The sequence below is a fragment of the Blennius ocellaris genome (assembly GCF_963422515.1).
Source record: "Blennius ocellaris genome assembly, chromosome: 16".
Lineage (NCBI taxonomy): Eukaryota > Metazoa > Chordata > Actinopteri > Blenniiformes > Blenniidae > Blennius > Blennius ocellaris.
In genome coordinates, this window is record NC_137665.1 from 13,865,177 (window position 1) to 13,882,286 (window position 17,110).

Sequence of the window (17,110 nt, forward strand, 5' to 3'; positions counted from 1 at the left end):
CAAACTACCCTTGTCAGGGTGAGTTTGTAAAAACAAGCATAAAGTAATTGCTATAGGAAGTTTCACTGTATTTTGGCACCAGAAGATTTCATTAAAATTGCTGTCATGTTGAGATTTTAGTCATTTTTATTAGCTATTGTTTGGGCTTGTGAAAATATAGACATTTTCATCACATATCACCACAAAGAAAATGTTGTGTTGCATCACAACAAAGAAAAACGTAACATTTTAAATCTGAAGGATATTATGGCACTATTCTACCAGTCCAGCCCGTTCAGGATGAAAGTAGGCCGCTGAATTACAATGTGTTTGACACTCCATATAATGAAGAAAATTAAACTGATCAGCAATAATAATCTGAAATGAAGAACCAATTGGCCACCTCTTGCCAATTAGAAGCCCTGACCAATAAAAATAATAGGAAGACCCCACCCTTGCTAAATCACACAAAAATGACAAAAAAAACAAGTAAGTCAGAAGAAAAAAGTTACAAATCACCTTTTGTTAACAAAAAGACTATGAAATACTCACATATAAAACCATAAAGTCATGTCTCAAAAAAGGTAATTCAAGGTTCATTGATGCACTTAAAGGAAGAAGAATGAATGTGCCAGATAACATGACATTTACGGTTGTATCTGTTTTTACTACGTTTCAAAAGAGGTACAAATTAGTTCAATGTTTAGCATGTTGTTGTTATTTTAATGAGACGCATTTTCTCAGCTGGCTCTCCGTGACTTTTATTTGTAGACTTTATTATAAAATGTACAGTATACAGTGTTGCAACTCTTGTTTGGATCTCTATTTTTGCTCTTCTTATTCCCACCGGTTTGCCTTTACGATAGATTATCTCTTATATTCCATGTAGTGTTCCTTTATTATTGTGGTTCAGTTTAGATTTATTTGCCATATAATTCCCTCATATATTTGATACTTCTGTGCATCAACACACCCATATCTCCGCACAATCACTCAAAGGCAAACACAAACAATAGAAACCTTATTTGAAGACTACCGCTCATGTGCATCTGACTTGTGGGGTTATTTTTAGTTGAACGACTGCAAAACACGTGCGAACTGGAAGCGCAATCTGTTTGTGCGAGCGTGCAATTCAGCCAGCTTCATGCAGGGTCTCGGTAAATCAAGCCCTTAAGTTCCTAATGAAGCCGTGTGCAGGAAACCCGGCAGTAAGTTGTCCAATGACAGGGGCAATCATGTAGAAAATGAATCGAAGTTAAAATATGCCAACACAAATTTGATAGGCAGCTGTCATCCTGTCACCGCACTTTCTCTAAAGATTTTTTTTTCCTACATCTCTGATAAAACGTGGTGACACCTTTCTCAGTCTGACAGGGGACTTTTCTCAAATCATGACACCTCAGTTCTTCCCTCTTATTACATGTCATTCACTTGGCGAAGCGACAGAAGATAAAGCCCCTCCTGTCTATATGTCTATATTGGAGCCTGGGAAGTAAAAGTAGAGCAAAGCACAAAGGGGTGGCATGTTTGATGCAATGACTGTTTGGAAACACAGAGACAGGTATGTGAGGAAAAAAAAAAAAGAGGAGATAAGTGAGGCTCTGGTTTATCGCCTGCACAGTAAGCTTTAAAAGCTGAGGCCACTCACCTTTAAAGAAGGATTCTCGGACCATCTGTTTTGTTTCCCGCCTTTATAAGCAGTCTTCCATTTTCAACGTGTTTTGTTTTTATTACATTTCCTTTTATTTTGTTCTGTTCGACATTAGCCACCTGTGTGCTTAATCCATAAGCATTATGTTTGTAACATCTAACAGAGGCTATTAAATGGGTAGAGGAACATATGGCTGCAAATCAGTCATTATAGAATAATTGTTTCTATTTTTAGCAATTGTTCATCTACTTGACAACACACATTGAATGATTTATTTTAAAGAGCCAAACACTGATATAAAAGTTACCACTAGTATTCACACTTCATATGGCGCTTCAAGGCCCTATTTACACACACATCTATCTATCTATATATATATCTATATATATATATATATATATATAGGGCTTCTTGAATAGGTTGCTAACATACAGATTAAATACAAATTGCTACAATATTTTAGCCAAGCTAAAATATGACATATTGCACTGTAAATTAAGACTTCGGGATTATAGAGGTTGACACAATGGTTAGACTCAAATTATAAATCTGAAACACCATTTTGCCACGGGATCATTTGCAAAGCAATTAGCAAGTATTTGTTCGATCAAAGGTCTGTGAGGTGTTGTGTTGTTGATCTCCCTTAGATCCTGTTTTATTTCTTCTTTTTTGAAAGAAAATATGTTTAATCCAATCTGTTCAATTCATGGAACCCTCCTTTGTTCCTATTTAAAGAGAAGCAACCTCACCATTTCAAGATTGATGTGTTTTTCATCATTATTGTGTCCTTTTCCACCCTTATCCCTTTGGGAGATAGCACTAAAGCTGAAAATTGCATCTCTAAAGGATTATAGATTAGTATCAGTGTCTGACTGTCTAACTTGGGTGGTAATATGTTTGGACTGTGGCAGAAAATTGACAAAGAAGAACTCATCTGGTGCATTTCCAAAACAAAGTGGAAGCAGTAATTAACCCACAATGGAAAACAGAACATTTGAGGATATGAGTTACATGACTAATGAACTCAATATCACTGCTTCAAGTTTCATTACAAACAACATCAGTTGTTGCCAACAGTGCGAGGTGAAGATTTATGTGTATCCAGCAGCTGTATGTACTTATTACTTCACCTTCGAATGGGAGGGAATAAAGTGGTAAAGTCAACAGCTGGAACGGTTGACTGCCGCTGCACACTAGAGTGTGTGTGTCTCAATAGAAAACTAACTACATAAAGAAAAGGACCAAGTTTTACAAATTGAGCACAGACTTGAATCCCAAAGGGCTGACACAAGAAAAATAATGGATATTTAAAGGAAAGAAAGATGTGGTCGGGCTTAATATCATTTATACTTGCTCAAACACACTCGACTTCAGTAATGCGGCATCACTAATCTCCACAGAAAACCTGATGAAGCCACAATGTTTCATAGTTACAGGCCAGAATACACACAGATTAACTTAACTAGCATGTCTTTGGGTTGTGGGACAAAGTCAGAGCACTTGGAGGATATGCAAACTTCACATAAATTCAAGCAAAAACATATCTCCGTAATGCAGCCTGTCTCATCATCCAAATGGATTATATTTATGTGATTCTTTCTACCAGATAACAGATAAAGGCCTACCCTGGGTTGCGCTATGCATGCATTGGCTTTATGTCTTCATCCTCTTTGCCTTTGATAAATACGGTGGTAATAAAACATTGGCCCCATTTAATTCTGCATGCGAATCAATAATCCAGCCTTTCAGCTCTTTTTTAAGGTTAAATTGGCAAAATCTCTACCACAGCGCCATGCGTTAATTTGTTAGCGTACAGTGTGACATGGCAAGGAAAAATAGTACTTCTGTCATCTGACTAGAAGCAGTCACTTAAAGCAAAGCAGGGAGGGAAATCTGAATGCCTTCACTGGCACAATGATTAATCACATTGCATAGAGCATCTGTCCAGTGTGTAATACTTCTTGTCATATGACCTTTCGACTTTGTTGTAGGACGATAATTGCCTCTGCCTCATCTTCTTAGTAGGTTATGACACAGATGACATTTATTGACTGCACACCCCTGTGCAAGCATCTCACAAGTATTGCGTAAAAGCCAATGAAGATGAGGTGCATCTGTGAAGGAGATTTTTATGTGGAACATTTGAATTGTTGTCCAGCTTGTCGACGAAGGCTGCTATTAAAGATCTCATTGTGGCGTTCGCCTCCTGAAATAGGGAGTGATGTACGCCAATAAAATACCTGCCAGACAGGAGACGTGTGTGCAGCCAACAGTAATGGCATTGTTATGACTGTGTCAACTCGGGATCACTTTTGAGAGCTACTCAAGCAGCAGAGGATTTTCTTTAACCGTGCTTTTCCGTACAAGTTTGGATATTATTCGATTTAAAAACAAGTGTGTCATGTTTCCCCAAGTAAATTAAATTGGGAATAATTCATATAAATGCAAATTTCGCCCAAAATATAATCGGTGTGCGTGTCCGTTTATCTTCCATAAAGTCCTCGAGTGTTTATTCAAGACATCCTCGACTGCAGCAGGAGTAAAAGTCTTCACAGCGGTGCACCTGTCATCTCATGTTGACATCTTCAAGTCCACACTGGGCTTTCCGTGGTGGTCCTAAAAACCTTTCAGTCCTTTGATAGGTGAGCACGAGCTCTCTGGTGCATCCTCTTGCCCTCTTAGCAAGCCTGAGAGAATTTGCCCTGTCAGAAACAATAACTTCCTTTTCGGAACAGAGACGGTTTTATTTCTTGGCATAGCTAGCACACAAGGTGGTTGTTTCCATTTGCCATGCCGGTGTTGCCTTTCATTCTTGTACTCATCATAGATGGATCAAATTGCAGCAAAAGTCAGCTTTTCCCTTACATCCTCACTAGCACCCGATTGATTTTATTCTGTCATTTTGTGTAACTGTAATAGCTCTTTGGATTTTGTAAAAAAAAAAAAAAAAAAGAAGTGAGCGCTGTAGTTTCATGAAGGAGATATCAATTTACCTACGCTATACATCACAAAAAATATACCAAAGTCTGTTTAATGAATGTGCTGCTGCAGTTCTTGTTTGTTGTCACTTACCACCACGTGCTCAAATCCACCACTCGGGAGGGATTATTGAACAGGCCGACTTGGCACAGATATCAGAGCCTCTCTTAAGTGACTTAACGTTTGCTGCTGAAAAGTCCATTTGGCTGAACTCGTTGAAATGTGGCTAACAAGGAGATGTCGTGAACATTGCACGGAAACTGAACTATCGCTTAGGTAATTTCAGCTAAACTTGTCTCGCATCGTCTTTGTGTCGTTAATTCCAATGTGACAACGTCCTCTTATTAAACGTGTCAGGTAGTCCTACTGGGTCAGGCCGATATAAACATTGAGAACGGGGACTGGCTGCTCCTGTTCACAGCTTGTCAATCAGAGCAGTGAGGCAGGCTGAGCTGTCACTCAGAAACACAGTCCTGCAGTCCGGTATAATTGAATTAGCGGCAGTCTCTTTCTGAAGGTTAATTGGTGGGGAAACCTTGGCTGAGCATGGCAAAGTAATTGAGAAAGATAAGGACAGCTGGCTTATCGCAGATCTTGTCAGCATATGTGAACTTTATCATTCCTCTAAACATCAGATATTAAGACTATAAAGAAGCTAACACAGAGCCGTTTCGACTCAATCCAGCAAATGTGTGAATAACTTTCCGTCACGCTCAGGGTGGCGCAGGAGCTCCCAGTTTAGTTCGATATGTCATGAGTCAGCAGCTGGAGACTCTGCTGGCAGATGCTTTGGCTTGGAGGGCAAAATAACGTGGCGAGTTGATGGTCAGTTGATGGCCTGGAAAATTGCATTTAAACCTTCAGGTGTTATTCCAAGTTGTATCTTACTCTCAAACATGCAGAATTAAATTAAACTCTACTTTGCTCCTGTCTCTTTGATAAATGCTCTCTGTAGTCCAGCTTCTTTTCCCCCCACTGTGCTCGGTATGCCTCCTGTACAGATGCTGTTATGGTTTCATCGTGGAAAGGTCTGCAACACCGGACTGGTGTTCGGAAAAAGCAGCGGAAAGTTGAGCAGGATGGACTCCTTTCCTCTCTCGTGTTCAACTTACTATTACACCGAGCTGGTTTAAGTCCTCTAGTGCATCCGTTTCCCCCGGTGTAGTGTGATTCCACGCCATTCTCCATGGCTTATCATCTTTACAAGAGGTGTCACCCAAAGTAGAGCTTTTAGTTTGTAATGAGATTTTTTCTTTTTCGCTCTCGTCGGAGCTTGAAACACGCTAGGTCATGAGCCTGCTGAAGGACTCTCGATACACTGAAGAACAATAGAGTGAGATATTGGGAATTTACAAGAGATGGCAGGGCAGTAAGTCATTTAAAGTTTTACAAAGTATGACACCTATGCAGAATACCAAGTAGTAAGCCAGTTGAATGGAACTATTGAGTAGAACAAGAGACAGTTCCCGATTGTGGGTGCCAGTGCATGTCTGTGTCCGCCCAACCTTTGCAATCCACCAGGTAATTATCCAAAAAGGAATCTGTTATGTGACATTTAGTCCAAATATATCATCGCCGTTAATTGAGATCAACCAACACTTCAGCAGTACGTGTTACCTTGATGCTAATTTGGAGCTAATTAGCGAGGACCCGTGCTAATTGTCAGCGGGAAGATTAGGTGTCTTGTATTAATCACCATGAAACATAATGGGACTCAAGCTGCAAGATTACAGCAAATTATATTGGAAAAACTTAAGGTCAAAACCAGTTCAGAATATTAAACTCAGAATTACTTGCAAACTAATAATGAGTTTTGAAAGGAAATAATTATGTGATTGCCAAAGCTACTTTCAAATCTATTTTAACTCTATAGAGCCAAAATAACAACAACAACAAAAAACAGGCAATTCAAGGTACTTCTACAGAGAAAAAAAAACAACAATTTGCACATCAGCAAACATAGCTTGGAAATGAGTAAGTCCTTTTTAACAGGAAGAAACCTGCAGAACGAGACTCAGTCGTGAAGACTTTCTGCTGTTCCAGTTGGAGTAAGAGAAGAGAAGGAGAGAAAAGGATGGGGCAGGTTTTCAAACTCTGGTCTGAGTGGGAATTAAGGACTCTGTTCAATTCTACAGATATAAATCCACTGGCCAATGACAAAAACTTAAAAGATTTGACCAAATTATCATAAGCATTTACAGACATTACACCAACTTTATAACTGTGTAATAATAAAACACACCTGACAAAGTGAAGACTGCATTTTCTTTCATATTTCCCACATAGGTTTTCGAAAGCTCCTAACCAGACCTGACATGAGTTTACACATGAAACCTCATCAAAGCAACCAACAACCTCAGAGAGCCTTTAACATGAAAAAGAGAAGAAAAAAAAAAGAGAGAGGACATTTGTTTGTCAGCGATTTGCCGATCAAAGACATGACTGAAGAAGTACACTTCAAGAGATGAAGTCAAAAACACACCTGGTGGAGTAAACAAATGAAAGCTGATTCAGAAAAAACAACTCCATAGTCCTTCTTAGAGGTCAAAAACTTAGGAACCTGTTTTGTTGGTTGTTGTTTTTTTTTTTTATGCAGCAGAGAAGCACATAAAACAAAAAACTTCCAAAATGTTGTAATAACAGTATGCATACCGATATGCACCAATACCAAAGTCAGGCATCAGGTCCGATACTTTGATATAAGTGTGGAGAGATGTCAGAGATGTCGGCAACTACAAACACATAAATTACTGACTATGCAAGTTTTGGATTGACATCACAACACAAACTGTACTACTGGAGGAAAATCCATTAACATACAATGATAACAAGCAAACCACACAGACAGTCCAATAAGCCTGGATTTGAATTGACCATTGTCTTGGCACTAGACAGTTAACCACTATACCACTGTTTAAATTGTCAATTTCCAGCCTCTTCAAATGATTAATGCTTAATCAGCCTTATGTCATATATGTCTCATATTTTCAGCCTGAAGAGGCTGAATTGAGGCAACTTCCAGGAAAAGCTTCTTTCAGTTGCAGCTATGATTGTTAAGTAGGAAAAAAGGCTTTGCCAGTGCACACCGATAGAAGACATTGGGCTTGTACTTATAATAGGCAGAAATTTGATTTTCCAACTCATATCCTGCTAAAAAATACATGCGATGTCCAATAAGTGCATCACTGAAGCCACGGGAAGGCCCGAACTTGAGTGAGCCTTATTCAATGAAGACAAAGTCATCAATTCCTTCCCAAGCAATATTCCCCCAGTAATTAATGTATGAGTTTCATATCTTTTGATATAACTCAAAAATATGTGCCCTTGTTCACGCTCTCTCCAAAGCAATCCGGCACCTCGATGAGCACAATGTTTTCCTTCCCCAAGAGAAGTAGTTCCATTTCAACTCAATTGATTCGCCACTTCTGGTTCCCCGTTTTTACTTTTTTTTCACCCCCAGCAAGAAGTGCATGCATTTCCAATGACATCAAATAAAGGGCAGTCATTGGTATGGATGAGAACGGCCCTCAGAGATTGAGGCACCTTCCCACAGCACAAGATAGAAAGCAAAGGGAGAAACTAGAAAAAAAGAAAGGCTTGAAAATGTGAGGAAAAAATAGATCTTCTGATATTATGTTTTTTTAGACACTTGGAGATTGTACAGGAAAGTATTAGTTTGCCATGCACAGTGAAATTGTTTGGACGGGCATGCTGACAAACAGAAAGCAAGTGACAGGCAGAGATAGCCAAAAAGGTCTGTGAGGTGTTGTGTTGTTGCTTTGCATACAATCAACTGTTTGTGGGGAAGGATTGGGCCGATATTTCCAGGATCTGTTTCCCCCTACTTGGTGTGCTGGAGCTTCTGTCAAAGTTTGGCTTGAAGTGTCGACTCTGGTGGCAGAGCAGCACTCCCGAGGCGCAGTGAAAGAGAGGACGACACTCCTGCTGCACGTTTAAGGAGTCCAGCCAGGCACAAAGAGCCACTGCAGCTGAAAAATTTCCCCTATGGAGCTACCCAACCTGTCACTAGTGCCTGCTTCAACCCTCTCCACAACATTTCACCTGTCGTCTGACGTTTCACAGGACAACCACATGAAGTCAGCTTTAAATGCCCTGGAAAAATACTTCTCTGTGAGAGAGAGACCTCCATTTGTCTGCATTTTCTCTCGCTTTGGTAATGTTTGGTCATCTTTTTCTGATGAAGAAGGAGCCGCTGCATTATGAAGTATGAAGGGACCATGAGCAGCTGGCACAGAAAGTTAAAAAGCTTCAGGAGTAGGATTTCAATAGGTTATCCACAGAAGAGGGAGAGCAAAAGAAAAACCTTCATTACCCAGCACATAGAGCCTAAATGGAAAAGAGGCTGTGCAATGGCTGCCTGTGTCTGATATGGGAATACTCAGCTCTGATGCCTTAGGTGTTCTGGCCTGCTGCACTCAGGGCTAGCACTGGACCATACAGATTGCTGCCATTATGGAAAGTGGGTCTATGGTGGCAAATAGACATAAGCTCTCACAAGGCAACAGAGACTGTTGACTGCCCTGGGCTCGTTTGGAGTTCTAAATATACAGTATGGTGTGATTTGCATGAAACTAAAGCTGGAAAAATTAATTTTAATGTCGCCGGTTGCTTTGTTTGTCCCTGAACAGCTTAAGACTGCAGGCACTGGGTTTGTGGGCATATGGCTCGGAAGTTGCTGCTACGCGAGTGCAGGAGTTGAATATTATACAATATTTAAATTGAGAATCTGTGTTTTGTCAAGCAGAAGTTATGGCAGTTCCTAGCCATGCTGCCACACTTGTGTTTGGGTGTTTAACCTTACAAGCAGAACTACAGCCTGGCTCTGAATGGTGCTACAGCTTTAGCGGGGAGGAAATGAATCAGTTGGAGGCTCATAAAATGACTCACTGTCGACAAACAAATCAGAGTCAGTGCAATGGAAATGAGAATAGACTTCTCCGATTCAACCTAAACTTCCATTTAGCAGCTAAAAGGAGCTTGCAGCAGCCTCACGCTGCGAGTGCGTGGAGGCCAGGTCAGATGAGCTCAGCCTCTGCCGTGTGGTATTTGCGATAAAGGTCACAGATTGAGGAATAATAACAAGACACCATTTTTCTTTAACAGATCGCTTGCCTTGCGAGATACTCTGCAGAGTTGTATTTTTCATATTCATTTCATGGAACATTTGATTTGGACCCTTTTTCCTCCCAGGGGCTTCCAGAGTGTTCTCTTCTTCAATGCCCCTCTGCCAGCGCTCTTTTGTCATCATGAAGGTGGTTTTGTAATGGCAGCCTTTGGCATTCAGTAGCAGTGTCCCCTCCCAAAGCATTTATTCTGCTCTTTATCTGTGCTTGAATAGCTGACCAGTGCTTTTTACTTAATTATCTCAGCTTCATTGCAGACAGTTCCTCTGTACACAGTGAACAAAAGAGAACTGCAACTGCAAACCCTTCCTGTGCCCCAAAATTGTTGTTCATTTGTGTTTTGGAAATGTTGCCTTTTTGTGCACTTTTGAGTTGAATCTGGGGAATGCACATTTAAAGTGAGAGTGCAGTTTGCGAGAACAGTTCTATAACTCAATGAAATCTTGATGTTGGCTTTAACTAAACAAAATAATATTGGAGCTTGTTAAAAGTGTTCTTCCCCGTTTTTCCCCGTTTATATGTCGATAGAATTCTTTGCCAGATTGTGAGACAGCTTGTTGCATGATGCAGTTGTCGACTAGTTTTAGTGGGAAAGGGAATTTAGAGTTGAAACTGAAGATACACCATCTTCTCCATTAACTGTGGATTAATGGACTACAGTGCACAAAATGACTAGTCTATAAGCTGTGGATTGACATATAATCTCACTCTCTGGGTCAAATATGTGTGAACCATGCAAAGCTTCAGATTATAGCGCCAATGTTCTGGTGCCACCATATCAGCATTTTGTCCCTATTTACTGGCCCTGATTCAGTGCAGGCAACGATGATAACATGCTATGGTTGATGTGCTGTGGAATCGTTTTTTTATTGGGATTCATTATATGGAATTCTGTTGGTTATAATGCAGCATGTGCCTTTTGTGCAGTGTAGGATTTTAGGTTGGTCGGCAATACTGGACGGACGCAAGTGTACCAACAAACAACAGATGTTCCAAGTAGAGATTTCAGCAAGATGTATATTGTCTTTTTCACTCTTGCTTCTTGGTAGCAGCTGGATTGCATGTGTTTGATGCACCTGATTTTAATTAATAAGCCCTAATGATAAGGAAAGCAAATGTTTGTACTTACATAAGTACATATACCATAGTAAATAATGAGACTAGTAATAGTTCCAATGCCACTCAGAGTTGTGGTTTTAAAACATTACTTTAACTTCAAATACACTCAACCACTTATTTCTTGAACCTGGTTTTTAAAGACTGAGTCACATGTAAACACATATACACACACAATAGAACTATTGCATTGTGAAATCATTATCTTCATTAGTACCAAGCTAGATCTTGATTTAACTGGTATCATAGCATTTAATCAGAAGATGCATTCAGGGAGGCCAAAACAAGATAACCACCTGGCTAGATTTAGTTTAAAACTGTATGAATTCCATTTGAAACTTGTTTTGGAAAGATTTATTTCTAAAACATAAACAGGAATTCTTGGCATTCAAACATTGCTGATATACCAGGATCACTCCTAAAGTATATCTACCTCTGCTGTTTCAGAATCCAAAACTGTCACTCTCTCACTATATTTTACCCAGTTTTCATGAACCTTTGCAAATTATCCACTGATCAGATGGGAAACTTAATGAGACAGCAACACAGATGTGATATCTTGTTTTCCCCGAGTTTGACTTACCTGCTCTGCTAATTCTGTACGTGAATTAAAAAAAACAATCCTTTTTCCACTTCAATGACAGTATCTTGAATCTTACCATACAATCCTCTCGATACACAATCTGAGCTACACATTAGTGACACTTTTACATCCACTTTCCTCTATTCCAGCATGGACACAAAACTGGAACGTTTCCTCCAGTTGAAAAACAAATTACATGCCATTGTCTTCTTCAACATGGCCGTTCCAGGTTTGCATCCATCCTCTTACAAAAGCAGCAGATTAGGGTTCATTATTAACTCCACAGACACTTCTATCTACCAGAAATATAAACAAGGCCACATGTATGAGTGTGACAGTAGCATGATAAACTCCCACAAAGGTCCCATGATAACAGGAGTGGTCTTTAAGGTCACAGTAGCAAGTAGGTTATCAATTTGAAGTATATCCACTCTGCCATAAAGTGTCGCCTCCACTTTCCTCTGACAGTGTGATTATTCCTGTTGTATAGAGCCCCCCCCACACACACACACACACGCACACACACTTTTTTACTCTCATTCCACAAACACCCCATGATGCTGTGTTTTCTTTTAGTTATTTTGAAACATCTAACTGAAAAATGCAAATGACAAGTGAAAAAAAATAAATATTCACAAAGGGTACATAGTATTTACTGGGGATGCACTGATACCAATATCGGGTGAGTATTAATGATGGTATAGTATATTGTGGCCTTCAAGCCTGTGTGGAGGTGGTTCGTGGCAATGCATAGCCTGTGTATTGGTACTTGGTATTGACAAGTAGCTAAAGGTTAGTGCTAATGCTTGTACTCGTCTTTAAAAAAAAACAAAAAACTGTATTGGCACAACTCTAGTGTATATTCTTTCTCCTTTTTCCATTACTATCAAGGTGCCCGCCCCATCTTTAACTCCTGGTAACCCCCAGGAAAAAGATCCGGCCCCGACTAGCGGAGACCTGCACATGACCTCCTTCCTGTAGCATTACAACAGCAAGAAAATCCATTTCCTACATAGACATCATTCAGTCTGCTTTTGAGTATAAACCTCGCCATGCTGCATGCTAAAATCAATCCCTCAAATTATTTCAAATGACACACTATTATTAATGATTGCAGTCTTTGAACCCCAATTGCATACCTGTGCAGCAGCTGGCCATTTTTCATGAATTCCTTGTCAGCAGCAGTATGTTGAACCTTGAACAATTAAACGGTGTAAGGAAGGCTGTAATAATGAGCACTTAGGTGATGTAACGGAGAATGAATGTGCTCTGAATGTAATCCAACTGAATCTATGAAAAGTTACAGTGTTGCTATAAAGTACAAAGACAAAACAACATGTTTAACAACGTGCTCATTCTTCTACAAATGAGCTAAAAATACACACAGCTATACACTCAGGGCTTTAATTAGTACAACTTCACACTTTAGATTGCTAGTGTTAATTTGCATTTGCTGTAGATTGAGTTGAGTTGTTGGATTCTTTGGCTCCTATTTAGTTTATTTAAGCCATACCTATCAGTTTAATCATTTTGTAGAAAACAGCTTGGAGCTAAACCGTTTTTTTGGTTTTTTACTTATCAAAAAACGTATGTGTATAATAATCAGTTCAAGTATAGGTTCAATCTATGAGTGAAAGCTTTACAAAATTGTAAAATCTATACAGCTAATAATTGTATTTGCAGATATCCTGATAAAAACATCAAAATCATTATCATGATTCATGATTATTCTCTTATATAACCCCAATACAGTAACAAAAATAAAATTATAATTTTAAATTCATCCACACTGTTTTTTGGAGGGAAATAGTGAATACATCGATTCAGACAGTCACTTTGTGCAATGTTGTATAACTGAGTTAAAGCAGCTTCTTAATACTCGCCTTCCTCACTTGCATCTGACAGTCCTCAGGTTAATGGTGTGAAAAAGGGACCCTGTTTTTCCCTAACCTGCCAAGTGGTAATTGGCCAACAGTTTCTTTTAATAGCACTTTACCACAGGGACTGCAAACATCTTCTAACTTGTGTACAAAATAGTTTCGTGGAGCATAAACAAAGAGGGTCCGAGTAAACAAGCATCCCTGCATTGACTAGAACATTTCAATACTAACATGATCAATGTGTGAGTGTTGTGTGTCGAAACTAATCACAGCTTTTTTGTCCTTTTCTTTATGTTCCAGGTTATTCATCCATATACATGAGAGCAACAGAAGGCGGACTGTGGCAGAAACAATAAGATGAGACCATTTAATGATGGTAGCCTCTAAGAGGAAAAGCACAATCCAAGCGGTGGTGGCAAAATCTCTTTTAAGCTTTGCCAGGCATTCACTTCAGGCGAACCTCCATGAAAGAAATTCACTATAAAGGACTGCACTCAACATTTTTTTGATTGGTACATGGCGACAATATCCATCAGCATACATCCATCAATGAAGAGGAGAGAAATAAAAAGACTGCTTCTGGCCTCGAGAACAGTTCGACATCCAGCTGATTCCCAGACAGGATCGCATCAGCTGTACTGAAACCACAGCAGTGTTATCCTTTTATTTTTCTTGGTCCTGCACATGACTCTCAGAGAAGCACCAATGGCCTGCAGCTTAGGCATGGTGACGAGTGCCTTGTTTTGGTCTGTAGCCATTGTATATTTGACTCATATTGGCAGGGTCAATGGAGACTGCTGGTTAATTGAGGGTGAAAAGGGCTTCGTATGGCTTGCAATCTGTAGCCAAAACCAGCCACCTTATGAGGCCATCCCACAGCATATCAACAGCACCATAGTGGACCTCCGTCTGAACGAAAACAAAATCAAGAGCATCCATTATTCTGCCCTAAGTCGCTTTGCCAACTTGACCTACCTGAACCTGACCAAGAATGAAATCTCCTACATTGAGGATGGGGCCTTTTCTGCTCAGTTTAACTTGCAAGTTCTCCAACTGGGCTTCAACAAGTTGCGAAATTTGACGGAAGGTATCCTCAGGGGTTTAGGAAAGCTGCAGTACCTCTACCTCCAGGCAAACCTGATTGAGACTGTGACACTTAATGCCTTTTGGGAATGCCCCAACATCGAAAATATTGACCTCTCAATGAACCGAATACAGCAGTTAGATGGGTCCACCTTTACCAGTTTAACTAAATTAACCACGTGTGAGCTGTACACCAACCCCTTCAACTGCTCCTGTGAATTGTTTGGTTTTGTGAAATGGCTTTCGGTTTTTCCAAACCGGACGAATGAGCGGATGGTTTGCGACTCCCCGCCTGGTGTCTCTGGCTACAGTTTGTTCAGCCAGAATCCAAACAACCCGACGCATCGAAATGCCCTCCACATGCTCACCACCGTGTGCACCGATGACTACGTGACACCATTTATTTCAATATCCATTGAACCTACTACGGTACCACCAGACACAACGCTTTGTGGGCTGGAGGATTGCCCATCGGGAACCGAACCGGAAGATATAACGATCAGCACCACTGAGAATGAGGTGCAAGTGATTCCTCTAATGAAACTGAAGCAAGTGACAAACACAGGTGCCATCATCACTGTGGAGATCCCCCACCCCTTCAGGAAGATGTACATTCTGGTTCTCTATAACAACAACTTTTTCACTGACATCCGAAACCTGAAAGATATAAAAGAGGACATCGAACTCAAAAATCTAAAACCACATACTAACTACACCTACTGTGTTGCTTCAATTCGCAATTCTCTGAGACACAATCACACTTGTCTGGTAGTCACCACTGGCCTGAGGACTGGAAATGACAGAGATGTAAACAATGCAACAGCTACTCACTATATTATGACAATTCTAGGCTGCCTCTTTAGCATGGTCATTTTTCTCGGGGTTGTTTACTACTGCTTGCGAAGAAAGCGTCAGCAGGATGAAAAGCACAAAAAATCAGGTAGTCTAAAGAAGAATATAATTGAGCTCAAGTACGGACAGGAACTGGAAGGTGGAACTATGTCTCGAATGTCCCAGAAGCAGCTGTTAGCAGGAGAGAGCATGGCACGAATGCCATACCTTCCATCAGCAGCTGAGATGGAGCAGTACAAATTTCAAGAAATGACTGATACCCCAAAAATGTTGAAGGGAAATTACATGGAGGTGCGGAGCATGGATCACCATGAGCGCAGGGAGTGTGACATGGGAATGCCTGGGAACAGTCAAGGGTCCGTGGCAGAGATTTCCACCATTGCAAAAGAGGTGGATAAAGTCAATCAGATCATTAACAACTGCATCGATGCTCTCAAGTCAGAGTCCACGTCTTTTCAAGGGGTCAAATCTGGGGCAGTGTCCACTGCAGAGCCACAGCTTGTATTGATATCAGAGCACCCACAGAGTAAATCCGGCCTGCTGACTCCTGTGTATAAGGACAGCTATCACCACTCTCTGCAGAGGCATCGGTCCTCTGATGCCTCCCCAAAGAGGCCCAGCACTGCCACAGGAGGGCCCATGCGAAGCCCCAGGCCTTATCGCTCTGAATCCAAGTACATTGAGAAAACCTCCCCGACGGGAGAGACCATCCTCACTGTAACACCTGCCGCTGCCATCCTGAGGGCAGAGGCAGAGAAGATCCGTCAGTACAGCGATCACCGACACTCCTACCCCGACGCTCAGATAGAAGAGCTTGAAGGACTTGACGGCCACAAGTCCTCTATGTTGGAGCCTCTCACTCACTCCCGCTCCAGAGACTTGGCATACTCCCAGATGTCCTCTCAGTATCACAATCTAAGCTACTCCTCCAGTCCTGAATACTACTGCAAACCATCACACAGCATCTGGGAGCGATTCAAACTCCACCGGAAGCGACACAAAGACGAGGAGTACATGGCTGCTGGGCATGCACTGCGGAAGAAAGTCCAGTTTGCAAAGGATGAGGACCTGCATGATATTTTAGACTACTGGAAAGGTGTATCATCCCAACAAAAATCCTAACCTATGAAAGAGTTTTTACAATGAACCATACGTTGCAGAAAGGACACAAGGACTTTGTCTGACAAATGAATCAATGGATACTTCCATATTATAATCAAGTATTCACTTACGCCATCTTCTATTTTGACTGTGACGGAAACGGGGTAAAGATTTGTCATATTATGTAAAGCATTCATCTGGGAAAAAAATTGCAGATTAATAATATATATGTTACAATGGATAATAGGTTTTTGGGTATCGCATGGCCAAGTCCTGTGACAGTGGATTTGCTGTTGTGTAATATGAAACTACTATATGAAGATATGTCTACTGAAACCTCAATATTTTTTGAAGAACTATCTGGAACGTTCACTCAAAGAGAACATTGTTTTTCTTCCTTCCCTGAATATATTTAATTGAAAACTGTGTACAGATATCGGTTTCTATATTTGCAATGTTTGCTGTGTAGATGGAAAAAGTATTAGTGAATGAATCAGGTTTATCAAGCGGACTTCTGTTCATTTAGATCTTATTGTTGCTAAAGAACGGCGCAACCCACTTTGAACCAGTTAAAGCATTTGTTTTTTTTAACCTCCACCGCCTCGTTTTTTTTTTTTTTTTTTATTATTTCTTTCAAACTTTTTACATGATTCAGAAGGACTCAGTTTAAAGTCCCCCTGATTCACACTGTGCAGTATTCATTGGAAGGATCACAAAAGACTTTCACGGCGGCCAAACTGCA

General features: G+C 40.5%; 1 protein-coding gene across 1 annotated transcript; it reads left to right on the forward strand.

The window, feature by feature from the left end:
- Positions 1 to 14,016: 14,016 nt before the first annotated feature.
- On the forward strand, positions 14,017 to 16,389 carry elfn1a (extracellular leucine-rich repeat and fibronectin type III domain containing 1a; the record flags this gene model as incomplete). The annotated part of the gene is made up of 1 exon (XM_080510967.1): positions 14,017 to 16,389. The coding sequence occupies one exon, from the start codon at positions 14,017 to 14,019 to the stop codon at positions 16,387 to 16,389; it is 2,373 nt and encodes a 790-aa protein (XP_080367093.1).
- Positions 16,390 to 17,110: the final 721 nt, after the last annotated feature.